Raw genomic sequence first — 14,061 nt, 5'->3', positions numbered from 1 at the left:
TTATCCATTTCCGCAGACACACAGTCTATCTATCTATCAGTAGCTGAACTGGGTTCCACACAGCCACGAAAACACTGAAAAAGCCGCAAAAACGCAAAACAAAAAATAAATAGCAAAAACAAAAGCGCCAAACTTAATCCTTTCCAGAAGTCCATTTGACTTCTGAAATGTTCGAAATCCAAGGCGCAGCTTCTGATTGGTGCAGGCGCCCCGGAAACAATAGCCGACAGCCGCATCGGACGATCGGCTCCCGAAAAACGTTAGGAAACTGGAACACTTCCAGGTTTTCGGCGTTTGGGAACCAAGGCGTTTGAGAACTAAGGTACCACTGTAATCGCACATTTATTGAAACTATTTAGTGTAACGAATTCACAGAGCTGGTTTTGGGGGGAGCCTCCCACAGCCTTCATTTCCCCCTTTGCATTACAGGGCAGCGACGGAGACAAGAGCGAAGAAAATTTGGTGGTTGACGAGCTTTGCGTGCGTATAGAGCTTCTTGTGGGCAAACTCTGGGCTAGGGTGCGAGAGAGATAAGAAAAAGGGCAGCAGAGATAGAATTGTGGAGTTGAGGGGGACCCCGAGAGGCATCTAGTCCAACCCCTCGCAATGCAGGAATTCGCAGGGGATCGAACCTGCAAACTTGGCGCCGTCAGCACCCAGGCTGGATGGGTGGGGACTGCCCTGGGATGGAGGGGGTCCGCTTCTGTCTCATTTCGTCTTTTTAGGAAATGGCAGATATAACGGCACAGCAGCTCTTTATCGAGACAGCAACTGTTTCCTTCCTTCCAGCCCAACCCCCATTTTGCCCCCTTTCCATAAAAGCAATTATACAAAAAAGAGGTAAATGCACTATTCGCTGCAGAACACATGCCCAAAAAACTGCATTAAAAAAGATTAAGTCTTTGCTTGTTCGATTCCTTGTTTATTTGCAGCTGCTTCTGCGGCAAGTTCCCCAGGTTTGTAACTTGTTTTGAACCTTCTTCACAAGCGGAGTTGCCTCTTAACAATAATACATCATGATTTCTATCTTGTCTCGTTGTGAGCTACATGTTTTCGAATGCTTTAAATGAAGTTCAAGCTACTTTAAAAGTGTTCTTTCTATCGCTTTAAGCTGTCCCTTTCCGGGCTCGCAGCTTCAATGATGGCTTTCGTAACTCTGGAAATGAAATCACACACCATGAGGCTTTCCAATAATAATAATAATAATAATAATAATAATAATAATAATAATAAATATATTCTTTATACCACGCCCATCTGACTGGGTTTCCCCAGCCACTCTGGGCAGCTTCCAACAAAAGATTAAAAATACTGTACATTAAAACATCAGTCATTAAAAACTTCCCTAAACAGGGCTGCCTTCAGGTGTCTTCTAAACGTCAGATAGTTGTTTATTTCCTTGACATCTGATGGGAGGGCATTCCACAGGGCGGGCGCCACCACTGAGAAGGCCCTCTGCCTGGTTCCCTGTAACTTCACATCTCACAGTGAGGGAACCGCCAGAAGGTCCTCAGAGCTGGACCTCATATATCTTCATCAAATAATTGCACGTATCGATATTTCCAAGTTACTTAAATGACAGTAAGCTATGATCTTCGCGGGCGTTTCCTGTGTTCAGGCACGCTTCTGCACCCTTGAAGAAAAGCTTGCCCGATAGCCAATTATCTAAGGCCAAAATATATATATTAAAAATCGCAGTTCAGATACTGATGATCGAGAAGCGTCCAAAAAAATTGTTGTGGAGCAAGGGGGAAATCGTGAAGTAAAGCACCTGCAAATAAACAAGGAATCAAACATGCAAAAACTTTTTTCGAATGCCCTTTCGATAAAAGGCAGGGTGCCGTTCTCTACACACATACACACACCCCGCCACACACCCCAAAACCCAGAATGGCACTGCTTCTTGGTGGAGTGATGAGCTGGAAGACAACAAGGAACCTGAGGTCCATGTGCAAAATTTGCCCCCTTCTCTGCCCCGAAGTTCTCCCACCAGCCTAAGTAGTGGGTGCCCCAAAAGCGTGGACCTTTTGCTTTTCAGCATTGCCTCCCTTGCAGGGTTGTGTGAGGATTAAACTGGGAAGGAGCGGGGAACTGCTTACTCAGCCTTGAAGGAAGGATGGGGCAGGAATTGTGATAACCAAACGGGTTCTCTTCCACCCTACAGCATCCCCGTGTCCCCCGGCCTCCATGTCTTCTTGGAGGAACCCTGATCCTCTGGAGCAAATTTTGGGGAGTGGGAGCCGCAGGCCGAAACCAGAAGCCGGGTTAGCCCTGCTTCACAAGCCGAAGTCCGTTTTGCTCGTTCGATGCACCGATATTGGCTGCTGAGAACTTTGTTTGAGGGCTGCAGAATGTGGATAGCTATTCTCTGAGCAGGAATTATGGAGTTGGAAAGAACCTCTGATACATCTCTCTCTCTCTCTCTCTCTCTCTCTCTCTCTCTCTCTCTCTCTCTCTCTCTCTCTCTTTGTGTGTCTGTTTCTGTTTTCCCCATACCAGGATCCCTCCTCCCCCCACAGCGTCAACTCCTTCTCCTCCCGGGAAAACGGGGTCGATAAAATCTCCCTGCAGAGGAAGGACGCTATACAGCTGAGCCCCGCATCTTGCAGCTCCTCCCCACCCCGGATCACCAAGGAGGTGGTCACGGTACGTGTGTAATTTCGGGGGATCTATGTCCTTCCTGCGTTCAGGGGATCCAGGGATCATTTTGGGGGAGGGTGAGCCCCGACAATTGAGGCACAGAGCAGCCCATTCTCGTACTGTTTCCACGAACGCTTGGGCTTTTGTTTTGCTTGAAAGATTTCGTACGTTTATATGCTGCTTAGAGTAGGAAAATAACCTCGCAGGTAAAGTGGTCCCGAGTTGCGAAGGGCTTTACACTCTTATAGTGACACCTTGAACTTTGAAAGCACCGTAAGAATCCAGCAGAGCTGGTCGGAACAGACGGATCTTCAGATGTTTGAATCTCATCATGTTTGGTGCCTCCAGCTAATTATTACATTATATTTATAATATGATAAATTTGCTTCCATCAAATTATGAAGCCACAGTAAAGCATCAAACCTTAAAAACTTCCCTGTACAAGGCTGCCTTCAGATGTCTTCTAAAAGCCTGCACCATTGTTTATTTCCTTGACATCTGATGGGAGGGTGCCACTACCGAGAAGGCCCTGCCACCTCACATCTCGCAGAGAGACAACCACTAGAACATACATACACACACACCGAGCTAGACCTCAGTTGTCGTCATGATTTTTTCTTCTTTTAAGAGTGGGAAGGACTTTGTCCGCTCTCCCCGAGCTTCTCTGAGAAAGGGATGGGGCAGAGGTGAAAATAAATGAAATTAAAGCAGTAATACCTTCCAGGTAGAGAAAGCGGGCACACCCGGTTTGAAGTCCAGCACCCCGACTTCCCAAGGCGAAGGGACGGCGCCGGGATCCTCAAGCAGCAGCACGCCGCAGCTCCGTCCAGGGGTCGCAAAGCAGACGGTGGAATCTCTCGGTAATTGGGGGGGGGTCGGAAGCGGGTCTGTGATTTGGGCAGGGAAGAGTGGGGAGGTATGTGAACTGCTGTCAAACTGGCCTTCGAGTCCTTTTGGCTTTTTCTTCCTATAGACATAAGGATGTAAGGCTGTCATCATGCTGCAGTTCCTGCGGCCGACCAGTAGGGGGCCACCCCAACTCCAGTGTGACGAGCAGCAGGCAGGAAAGAGAGAGAGAAAGCAAGCAGGGCAGGGAGCCCAGGCGAACTTTTTAACGGAGGCAGAGGCACTGTGAAGTTTGCAAAGCCGCTGTGTGCTTCACAGAGCAGCAAAAGATCTCCACAAGAACAGCTTGCTAAACTGCTGTGTGAAGCACTCGCCCAATTAAACCTCGCTGTGGATGTGTTTAATGGAGTGCTTATTATTATATCCTAATAATCCATTAGAATATAAGAAGGCGCTGTGAAATCAACTCTCAAGATACCAGCAAATACTAACTGAACAGACAATTCACTCCTAACAATTGCCACAAATCCTTACTAAGCTACCATCGACAAAACTAACAGCAAGGTTGCAATACGTAAAACACCACAATTGGTTGCAGAAACCATGTCCTGGTATCCGAATGCAATGTGTTCCCTGGAAATTGTTCATTGCATGAGCGTTCGCATCATAGAATCATAGAGTTGGAAGAGACCACAAGGGCCATCCAGTCCAACCCCCTGCCGAGCAGAAAACACCATCAAAGCATTCTTGACATGTGCCTGTCAAGCCTCCGCTTAAAGACCTCCAAAGCAGGAGACTCCACCACACTCCTTGGCAGCAAATTCCACTGCCGAACAGCTCTTACTGTCAGGAAGTTCTTCCTAATGTTTAGGTGGAATCTTCTTTCTTGTAGTTTGAATCATGAGTCGACGATTTCCATTGATCCCTATGGGGAAAATTCTAATCCGTTCCTGACCATGGAATGTTGAGACACACACACACACACACACACACATGACCCCCCAAGAACACCCCCTGAGGAAATTTCCTCTGATTTATCTGTTTACACTCCCTCCCTCCATTCCTCAGCCGATCAGCAAAAGGCAAGCAAATAAGTTTAAAGAAATGTCCCGTTTGGATATCGGAATCTGCCATGTATATAGCAAGGCTGTGGTACTAATGCTTCGTGTTTGGATAAGTGAATTTTCATGGAGCTGAGTGTTTGGAAAGCGTGAAAAGGGTCAAATTGAGCAACAGAGTCACATATCGTAGCTGCTGGATCTGTCTGTCTATCCATCTGTCTGTCTGTCTGTCTGTCTGTCTATCTATTCCAGGCATCCCCAAACTGCGGCTCTCCAGATGTTTTGACCTACAGCTCCCATGATCCCTAGCTAACAGGACCAGTGATCAGGGAAGATGGGAATTGTAGTCCAAAACACCTGGAGGGTCGAGGTTTGGGGATGCCTGATCTATTCCTTGATCCTTTTCTTCCACTTTCGCAGCCCTGAGCCTGCGAAATCCACTCACCGTCCAGAGCTCTTACCAAGCCGCCTTCAACGTGGCACACGCGTCTGTCAACGGCGACATGGCGAGCGCAGGGGCCTACGCGGGGCTGCACCTGGTAACCCCCCAGCTCAATGGGGCGGCTAGCTACGGGCGCTCCCCTCTGGTGAGTGTTTTGGCCATTGCGGCTTAGGGGAACGAGAGGGGGCTGCCCTATGCTGAGCCAGATCCTTGCTCCATCTAGCTCAGTGCTGCCTACACTGGCTGGCAGCATCTCTCCAGCATTTCGAGCAGGGGGGACGTGCTCAGCCCAGCCTGTAGATGCTGCGGGTTGAGCCAAGACTGCCAATGAGCCACAGCGCTTCCTCAAAGCTAAATGCAAGGTTCCAGTCCTCATGATTCTGAACGAAAGCTAAGTCATACCCGAGCTGAAAAGTCATACCCGAGTTGAAGCCCATCTAGACCAGTGCTGCATACACTGGCTGGCAGCAGCTCTCCAAGTTTTCAGGTGCCAGGCTTAGCCGAACCTGGAGATGCCAGGGAATTGCACCCGGGACCAGTTGAAGACTAGCATTCTGCCACTGAATTAAAACCTTTCACCTAAAACTGAAAAGCGTCTAGTCTTCATGGTTGTGAAATTGAGGGTGGATTGAAGTAGCATCATAAGGGATGACTTCTTGAGAAGTGGCAAATAGCCATTTCTCCCTGGGAAGATGCATTTTTCGTTATCCTGCATTTGTAAGAAACTGACCTTTTGGCATGGCAGCACTTTGAAACTCCCTGCTTATTTCGACACCAGCTGAAAACATTTTTTCGCGTGTTCAGGCCCAAACCAGATATGTAGAATATTGGCCTGCGTTTCAATCTGTTTTTGTAGCTTATCATAGAATTGTAGAGTTGGAAGGGACCCCACCTAGGTCCAGTGCTGAGGGCCTTCTGGCAGTTCCCTCACTGCCAGAAGCAAAGCTATAGGGAACCAGGCAATGGGCCTTCTCAGTAGTGGCACCCTCCCTGTGGAACGCCCTCCCATCGGAGGTCAAGGAGATAAACAACTACCTGACATTTAGAAAATATCTGAAGGCAGCCCTATTTAGGGAAGTTTTTAATGTGTGACATTTTAATGTATTTGAAATCTTTGTTGGAAGCCAGCCAGATGGGTGGGGTACAAATAATAAATAATAATAATTATCATCATCATCATCTAGCCCAACCGCCTGCAACGCAGGAATCCTGCCCTGCTGGGTTGTTGATTCAAATTATTATCTAGATCTTTCAAATAGTTGTTTTAACTGTCGCTGCGACGAGCTCCCTTCCCTGCTGGTCTCCCAGAACCAGAAGAGGCATGAAAAGAGCAGAGGAGAGGTTGGCTGCACGCAGGCGCAGTCTCTGATTGCTTGGCAAAAACCCTGGAAAGGAGGGGACTGTGGGGAGATGGGTGTTTCCAGCCCTGCTGACTGATTTCCATGGAGAAAGACGTGCCAGAGATTAGCTGCTCCGCTCATTAGGCATGACACTCTGCCAAGTCTGCGTTTTTGCTAATGAAGAGTTAGCTCCCACTTTGAACGGAGTGATTCAGTGCCAGCTGGCTCTGTGAAACTCACGTTGCTGCCTATTAACCAAAGCAAATCCTCTCCTCTGGTCTGACCAGGTTGCCTACGACCCTCACTCTCACCTGCGGGTCCCGGGATTGTCAGCAGGGATGCAGGCAGGTGTACCTTCAGCAAAGCCGTAAGTGATGGCGTGGGGGGGGGGTCTGTGTGCGCAGCAAGGGCCAAATTTGGGAATTGAGGAGGGTGGTGTCCCAGGGCTGAGTCTCGAAAGTGAAGCAATGATGGCAATAAACCATGTCTAAAAACCTCACCTTCTTCGGAAGATCATTGGGGGCTGCTGGCTTCAAAATGCAAACTGTTCCGGGTGGCAAACCGTAAGTAACAGGCCGGCCTGTGCCCCTATGGGGAGAGGGTGCTTCATCGGGGCTGGAATGGAGCAGGCTGAGCCTCGAAAGCAAAGGAACAACAATAAACAGTGTCTAAAAATCTCCCCCTTTTGCGTTCCCGTGTCTGAGCCTCTGAAGCTAACAGACAGCGACAATAATAGGTTGAGAATTTCCATCTGCTTTTTCGTTCCCCTGCTTTCTTCGGAAGATCATTGGGGGCTGCTGGCTTCAAAATGCAAACTGTTTAGCCTTAAATAAATGGTGGTTCACAACAGCTCCCGAAGTAGGTTAGGGAGAGCGGGAGAGGGACCGGCTTAAGGTCGCCCTGTGACTTTCTTGGCCGATGGGCAAACCCGAACGTTCTTCTCTTCTAGTCTGATGATTTTCAGATTGCAGCTCCCATCACCGCTGAGTGATGGAGGTGAGGGGTTCCCAAACGTCTCATGAACAATGACATGGAGAGTCCTTGAGAAGAGCACACAGGTTCCACTTGTGTGGACAGTTCTGTGTTTGGTTTTTTTGGGGGGGGGGTGGCAGAGAGGACTTGAACGGAGTTTATGGGAAAAGTGCTTGGCTGGCAGGGCAGGAGAGGCCCACACCGCAACAGCGTTTTGCAAGGTCTCCCTTGTTTGGTGCAGACCTCCAAGGAGCTTTTCTTAAAGTCTTGCAGTTATTTAGTTCAATCCCGGAAAAGATTATAGGGGGATGGCAGTTCACGGCAGCTTCCTTGGCTCTCGGGGGGGGGGGGCCTCACCCTACAGGGGGCCGTTCCATTTCCACAAAGCTTGCTCTCCTCTTCCCCTGCAGAGCGTACTCCTTCCACGTCAGCTCCGACGGGCAGATGCAACCGGTGCCCTTCCCGCCCGACGCCCTCATCGGCTCGGGCATCCCTCGCCACGCCCGCCAGCTCCACACGCTGACGCACGGGGAGGTGGTCTGCGCCGTCACCATCAGCAATTCCACGCAGCACGTCTACACGGGGGGCAAAGGCTGCGTGAAGGTGTGGGACGTGGCCCAGCCGGGTGCCAAGACCCCCGTGGCACAGCTGGATTGCCTGGTACGTACGAGGACGGGGGTGCGCGCGTTGGTTTGCGTGACTCGGTTTCCCAGGTGCATCCCTAGAGTCTCCCAGGACTTGGGTGCTCTCATGGTCCTTGCAAGATGGTTTCGTACTGCGGCTCCCAATTTTATTGCTTCCTGTCTTTTAAAAGAAATGAGTATATCGTCCTTCCTTCTAGCACCTATCTTCGGGCGTGAGCGCCAATCATTTCTCACTTTCCATGTGCAAGAGGGGGGGGGGGAAACCCGAAGGGGCAACCCGCTAAAAATTAATCAGTTAATGAGGGATGGGCCTAGAATTTTCACTTTCTGTTTGGGGTCGGGTGGGGGAAAGAGGACACGGAATGGAGTCTCTGACAAAGGATGTGGCTGGCAGGCTGGAGCCCTCAGCAGAATCACTCCATTAAGAATTTTATAATGTAACCTGGAGTTAACTTTAAGCTGCTTAAAGGCTGGAATGGGAAGTATCTGGAATGGGGTCAGATGGCCGGGGGGGGGGGGAGCAGACATGGAATGGTTGTGGCTGGCAGGCTCCAGCCCTGAGCAGGATGACTCCACCTGCAATTTTATTTTCCAAGCATGATTTAATAAACCTTTTGCCTATTCAGACTTGTGGGATTGTTCTGTGCGGTGTGTGCTATTTCTATCGCTTACTGCCTTATGAAAGAAACTGGGAATATCGCCATTCCCTCTACCTTGGATGCTGAACGCCTTGCAAGTCAAACGTTTTGGCTCCCGAACGCCGCAAACCCGGAGGTGACTGTTTCGGTTTGCGAACATTCTTTGGAACGTCCGACGGGGCTTCCGATTGGCCGCAGGAGCTTCCAGCGGCCAATCGGAAGCCGCACTTTGGTTTCCGAACGTTTTGGAAGTCCGAAACGGATTTCTGGAACGGATTCCATTCGACTTCCGAGGTACGACTGTATTAGCGATCTTCAAGGGTTAGCGCTGACCGTTTTTGCCATTCCAAACGGTGCCGGCCGCTTGCTTAAGCCTTTTCCTCCCTTGCTACAGAACCGAGACAACTACATCCGGTCGTGCAAGCTTCTCCCTGACAGCAGGAGTCTGATTGTGGGTGGGGAGGCCAGCACCCTCTCCATCTGGGACCTGGCGGCTCCAACTCCCCGGATCAAGGCGGAGCTGACGTCCTCTGCCCCGGCCTGCTATGCCCTGGCCATCAGCCCCGATGCCAAGGTCTGCTTTTCCTGCTGCAGCGATGGCAACATTGTGGTCTGGGACCTTCAGAACCAGACTCTTGTTAGGTGAGTGTTGCCTGCTGGCAGTCTGTCTCCTTCTGGTGTAGAGAAACTGCCTCCATTTCTTCCCCTTCTATTTGCCAGGAGGTGATGGGACCAGTGGCCATGATCTTAGTCTTTTGATGTTGAGCTTCAGACCATATTTCGCGCTCTCCTCTTTCACCCTCATTAAGTAATAACTACTTAATTTGCCAGTCAGGGGTTCTGAGTGCTTTCAGAAAATAGCACATGGTGCTTTGAAGGCCCGAAGTTCAGCTGTCTATTGGGGCTTCAAAGCACCAGCGCTGTGCGAGACCCAGCGGCTCGCTTATTCCAACGTGTCTAACCTGTCATTCCTGGAATATTGGGTGAATCACTTCTCCTTTTACCCCCTTCCTTTCCAGGCAGTTCCAGGGCCACACGGACGGCGCCAGTTGCATCGACATCTCAAACGACGGCACCAAGCTTTGGACAGGAGGCCTGGACAACACCGTGCGGTGCTGGGACCTCCGGGAAGGACGGCAGCTACAACAGCACGACTTCACCTCACAGGCATGGGGGGGGGCAAAGGAGTGGGCAGAAGGGGGAGGAGACTCACCTGGTTGAAGTGGGTGTGGCCTCTGGGCAGCCATTAACAGTTGCCAATGATAGACACAGCCTCCCACAACCCTCTTGAAAAAGACCTCTGTGTTAGCATCTATCGCTTTCTTGTGGCTGTGAGCTGTATACGTCAACAAGTCTTTGTGTGATCAAGGACTTCCCTGACTGTTTTACCAATTTCTAGATTTATGAACAAGCGAGAAAAAGCTTTCTCTCTTCTACTGGCACTGGGCATAACTTTATACATATCACATCATTTTAAAAAAATATAAATTCCTCCCCCCCCCCAAAAAAAAACCAAATACTTTTTGGCACGGGGAGGTGCTAAATCCCCCTGGAGATTTTCTGCAGTATTTTCTTTAGCTTAAAAAAATTCAGAAATGTGAGGAGCAGAGAGGGGTGCTACACTCCCACTCCCACCCCCAAACTCCTGGAATCTTCTTTCCATCCACTCTGGTTTCTCGGAGATTTCAGCAGGTTGTTCCCAGTCAATAATAACAAGGACTAGAAACTTGGGTGCACGTGTGAGAGAAACCGCTGCATCCCAGACAACCGGAATAATTACACCATCCGCCCAGCACCCCACCCCCCCTTCGGGCCCACTTTCCATTTTCGGTTCTCGCCTCCATCCATGTTGCAACTAGAATGAGGACTAGAAACTTGTTGGGTGCTGAAATTAATGCAGAGGCTTGCGGAACCCACGGGACTGTGGCCACCGCTCGGCCCCAACTCTGGCCCATGCCCTGTTTCAGATCTCTTCCCTCTGTCCCCATCAGTGATGGCTGGTGCTCATTGAAGCCCTGATTGGGCGGGAGGCAGGGAGCTGACCAGTAGGTGGCGCTATAGCCAATGGCAGACAAAGCCACTTCGTGACAGGTTGAAGTGAGAAGTCAGGCTGGAAATGGGTTTTGCACTGCTCCGTTCGCCCTAATGGCTCAGCCTCCCCTGTCCCCACCCCCCTTTTCCCTTCCAGATATTTTCCCTGGGTTACTGCCCCACAGGGGAGTGGTTGGCAGTCGGTATGGAAAGCAGCCACGTCGAGATCCTTCACGTCTCGAAGCCGGAGAAGTACCAGCTCCATCTCCACGAGAGCTGCGTCCTCTCCCTCAAGTTCGCCTCCTGCGGTAAGCCTGGGCTTTCTCCTAAAATTATTATTGTTGATTTATATACTGCCCTTCATCATAGGAACTTAGTGCGGTACACGGAATAAAACTACGCAAGAGACATCGTTTTTTGTACTCTGAACAGCTCAAATTGCCAAGTGCAACCTTTAAATCGGGGGAGGACGACCCTTCTCCAACCCGGTTGGCCACACCAGAGGTAAAGCCCTAAACGGCCTCGGTCCTATATACCTGAAGGAGCGTCTCCACCCCCGTCTCCACCCCCATTGTTCAGCCCGGACACTGAGATCCAGTGCTGAGGGCCTTCTGGCGGTTCCCTCACTGCCAGAAGCAAAGCTACAGGGAACCAGGCAGAGGGCCTTCTTGGTAGTGGCGCCCGCCCTGTGGAACGCCCTCCCATTGGAGGTCAAGGAGATGAACAACTACCTGACATTTAGAAAACACCTAAAGGCAGCCCTGTTTAGGGAAGTTTTTAATCTGTGATATTTTAATGTACTGGTATTTTGTTATTTGTTGGAAGCCGCCCAGAGTGGCGGGGAAAACCCAGCCAGATGGGCGGGGTATAAGTAATAAACAACAACAATAATAAACAGTAGGCAGACCGATGGGTGCTTCTGCAGGATAAGGCCCATTCCAGTGTGCCCCATTAGCTGGCATCTTTGGATTGTTCCAGGAGCGTTGCTGAGCATCCTTGCTTGCCGTTCCAGGGATCTCGAATCCCACTTCTAACACCCACTTCTAACACCAGTGTTGCACACCACCACAAAGCCTGAACACTTAACTCAGGGTTCTGTTTCCTTGCGAGAAAGGTCAGTGGAGACTGTTTCTATGCCACACAGCTCTCCTTCCAGGCAAGCCAGAGGCAACAACCTCCCAACTCACAGGAGAACGCAGGGTGCAAAATGTCGCAGTTTGGATTGTCCTCTTGCAGGACACTCCATTCCACGGCCGCCACCAGTTTTCCATTTCTTGTCCCCATCAGTCAGCCTGTCCTTTCAGCACACTCAAGTTTGGCTCTGCCTCTTTTCCTTCCCCCCTTTTCTTTGTTGTCCCCTCCTTATTGGTGGGCGGTACAGTATTTGGGTTTCTTTGTTTTTAAAAAAAGACATTGGCACGCCTTGCCTGAGCATCAGAAATAAAAGGAATGAACATTTCTGCTGGCAAAAACCCGCTCCTTCCTGGGCTGTTTGTGGAGAAGGTGTGTCTCTCTTGAGTCAGATGGGATTATTGAGAGGCGGCAAACAGCTTGCTGTTTTCTCTCCCCCCCCCCCTTACAGGGAAATGGTTCGTAAGCACGGGGAAGGACAACTTGTTGAACGCTTGGCGAACACCCTACGGGGCCAGCATATTCCAGGTAAGTGAGAGGCAGGATCAGGCCGCTGGTGGGTGAGAGAGGGGACCTATGCAGAGCGGCTGTGGGCCAACAATTCATTTAAGAATTGGTGGTAGTTTTGTCTAGCTTCCCTAACCCATATCCCTTTCTCCGATCAAATAAGTTGTCTGGCCTTTACTGCTGTCCCCCCCGCCCTGCCCCCGGCAGATTTTGTATTGGGGACATGCCAACACGTACCACCCGTGTTCACAATTAGAGAGTTGTTGCTTTTTCTAGAGTACGGTCAAGGTTCCAGAGACCGAGCCTGATGTGGAACGGTTGAAGGAGCTGGGTATGTTTAGCCTGGGAAAGAGGAGATAATGAGAACCGCCTTCAAATATCTCCAGGGCTGCCATGTGGAGGGATGGAGAAAACTTGTTATCTCCTGCTTTGGAGCGTAGGACTCGAACCCACTGCTTTCAGTGACAATTCCAACTCAATATTAGGAATAAATTTTCAGCACGGGGAAAACGGACTCCCTCGGGAGGTGGGGGGACACTGTCCTTCCTTGGAGGCTTCTAAGCAGAGGTTCGATGGATGCTTTAGCCGAGATTCCTGCATTGCAGGGGGTTGGGATGGATGATCTTTGGGTTCATTACGACTTTTCTAGCATCTGTTGGAGGATTTTACTTTTAAGGTTTTGTTTCCTGAGCCGCTCTCAGGTTCGGGGCGAGAACGGTGACCTCCTGCTCTCGTGAAAACCAAACCTGGCCTCCTTTCAACATTCATCCTTTCTCTCCCCCCCCCCTTTTTTTAATAAAAAAAACAACACTTTCAGTCCAAGGAGTCTTCCTCGGTCCTCAGCTGTGATGTTTCCACCGACGACCAGTTCATCGTCACTGGTTCCGGGGACAAGAAGGCGTCCGTCTATGAAGTGATGTATTGAGGACAAACCAGCCTCCTCGCCGAAAGAGAGAGGGGCCGATGAGCCCCCTGGTGTTTTTTTCCCCCAGCCAAAGAATACACTTAAAACAAACTTAGCCCCGGAGAGCAAAGTTGGACCCCCTTTCTCTCTCCTGCTAAGCACCTTCCTTTTGCGGATGAGGGTTTCTGTGTGTGCCTGCGTTTGTAAAAGGGAAAGGGGGAAAAGACGCGAATTTGCAGAAAAAAAGGACTCTGCTGCTGCTTTTAATTCTCCCCGATCCAATTTTTATTTTTATTTTTTGGTGGGGTCAAGAGGGAGTAGGGTTGCCTCTCCCCCCAAAAAATCTCTCTCCTTAATTGTGTGTTCAAATCTAAACTCCTTGGAACTGTTTCTTGTGTGTTTTGATCTTTTTTTTAAAAGAATCTTTAAAATAAAATAAAAACGGGATGGGTCGTTTTGTGGCACTACTTGGCCTCGTTTCTTTTGTTTGGGAGATTTCTCTCTGCCCGTCTTCGTCTCTTTCTTACTTTCCCTCCTCTTCTCTGTGTATCTTTCTCTCTTTCTGCTTTTCTGTCTCCTTCCTTCCTTCCTCATGGAGCTTCCAGGGAGAGGGGCAGGTCTGAAGGCAGTTTTCCGAACGATGGGATGCGACTTACCTTTAATCCCAGAATTTTCTGCGCTGTCAATGAATGCCACCTTCCCACGCAAGCAAGAGACCTTATATTGTGGCTCAAGGTTCTCTTCCAGACGGGCAAAGACATTCAAGGAGCATAGCTGGGGCATGTGGCCTGGGGGACAGTCCCCAAGGGCCAGACAAGAGTGATCTGTGGCCCTCCGGCCCTCCGCTTTCCCCCCACCCCTGCTTATAGCACCCTGTGGAAATGAGAATGGATTTTACTGCAGTC

At 50.0% G+C, this 14,061-nt stretch overlaps 1 protein-coding gene across 2 annotated transcripts in view; it reads left to right on the top strand.

Moving 5' to 3' along the window:
• LOC118087457 (transducin-like enhancer protein 1) overlaps positions 1–13,620 on the top strand; it is a 50,881-nt gene extending 37,261 nt beyond the window's left edge. For both annotated transcript variants that reach the window (XM_035120111.3, XM_035120112.3), the window contains exons 11-21: positions 430–480; positions 2,500–2,646; positions 3,365–3,500; positions 4,968–5,134; positions 6,617–6,696; positions 7,712–7,961; positions 8,978–9,225; positions 9,603–9,750; positions 10,772–10,922; positions 12,197–12,273; positions 13,070–13,620. In XM_035120111.3, coding sequence (XP_034976002.2) covers positions 430–480; positions 2,500–2,646; positions 3,365–3,500; positions 4,968–5,134; positions 6,617–6,696; positions 7,712–7,961; positions 8,978–9,225; positions 9,603–9,750; positions 10,772–10,922; positions 12,197–12,273; positions 13,070–13,177 — 1,563 coding nt within the window. In that variant the 3' untranslated portion in view covers positions 13,178–13,620. The remainder of the gene's footprint in view (positions 1–429; positions 481–2,499; positions 2,647–3,364; positions 3,501–4,967; positions 5,135–6,616; positions 6,697–7,711; positions 7,962–8,977; positions 9,226–9,602; positions 9,751–10,771; positions 10,923–12,196; positions 12,274–13,069) is intronic.
• Positions 13,621–14,061: the final 441 nt, after the last annotated feature.

The sequence above is a fragment of the Zootoca vivipara genome, chromosome 6 (assembly GCF_965207765.1).
Source record: "Zootoca vivipara chromosome 6, rZooViv2.hap1.1, whole genome shotgun sequence".
Classification (NCBI taxonomy): Eukaryota; Metazoa; Chordata; class Lepidosauria; order Squamata; family Lacertidae; genus Zootoca; species Zootoca vivipara.
This window is presented reverse-complemented; position numbering and strand designations above follow the sequence as displayed.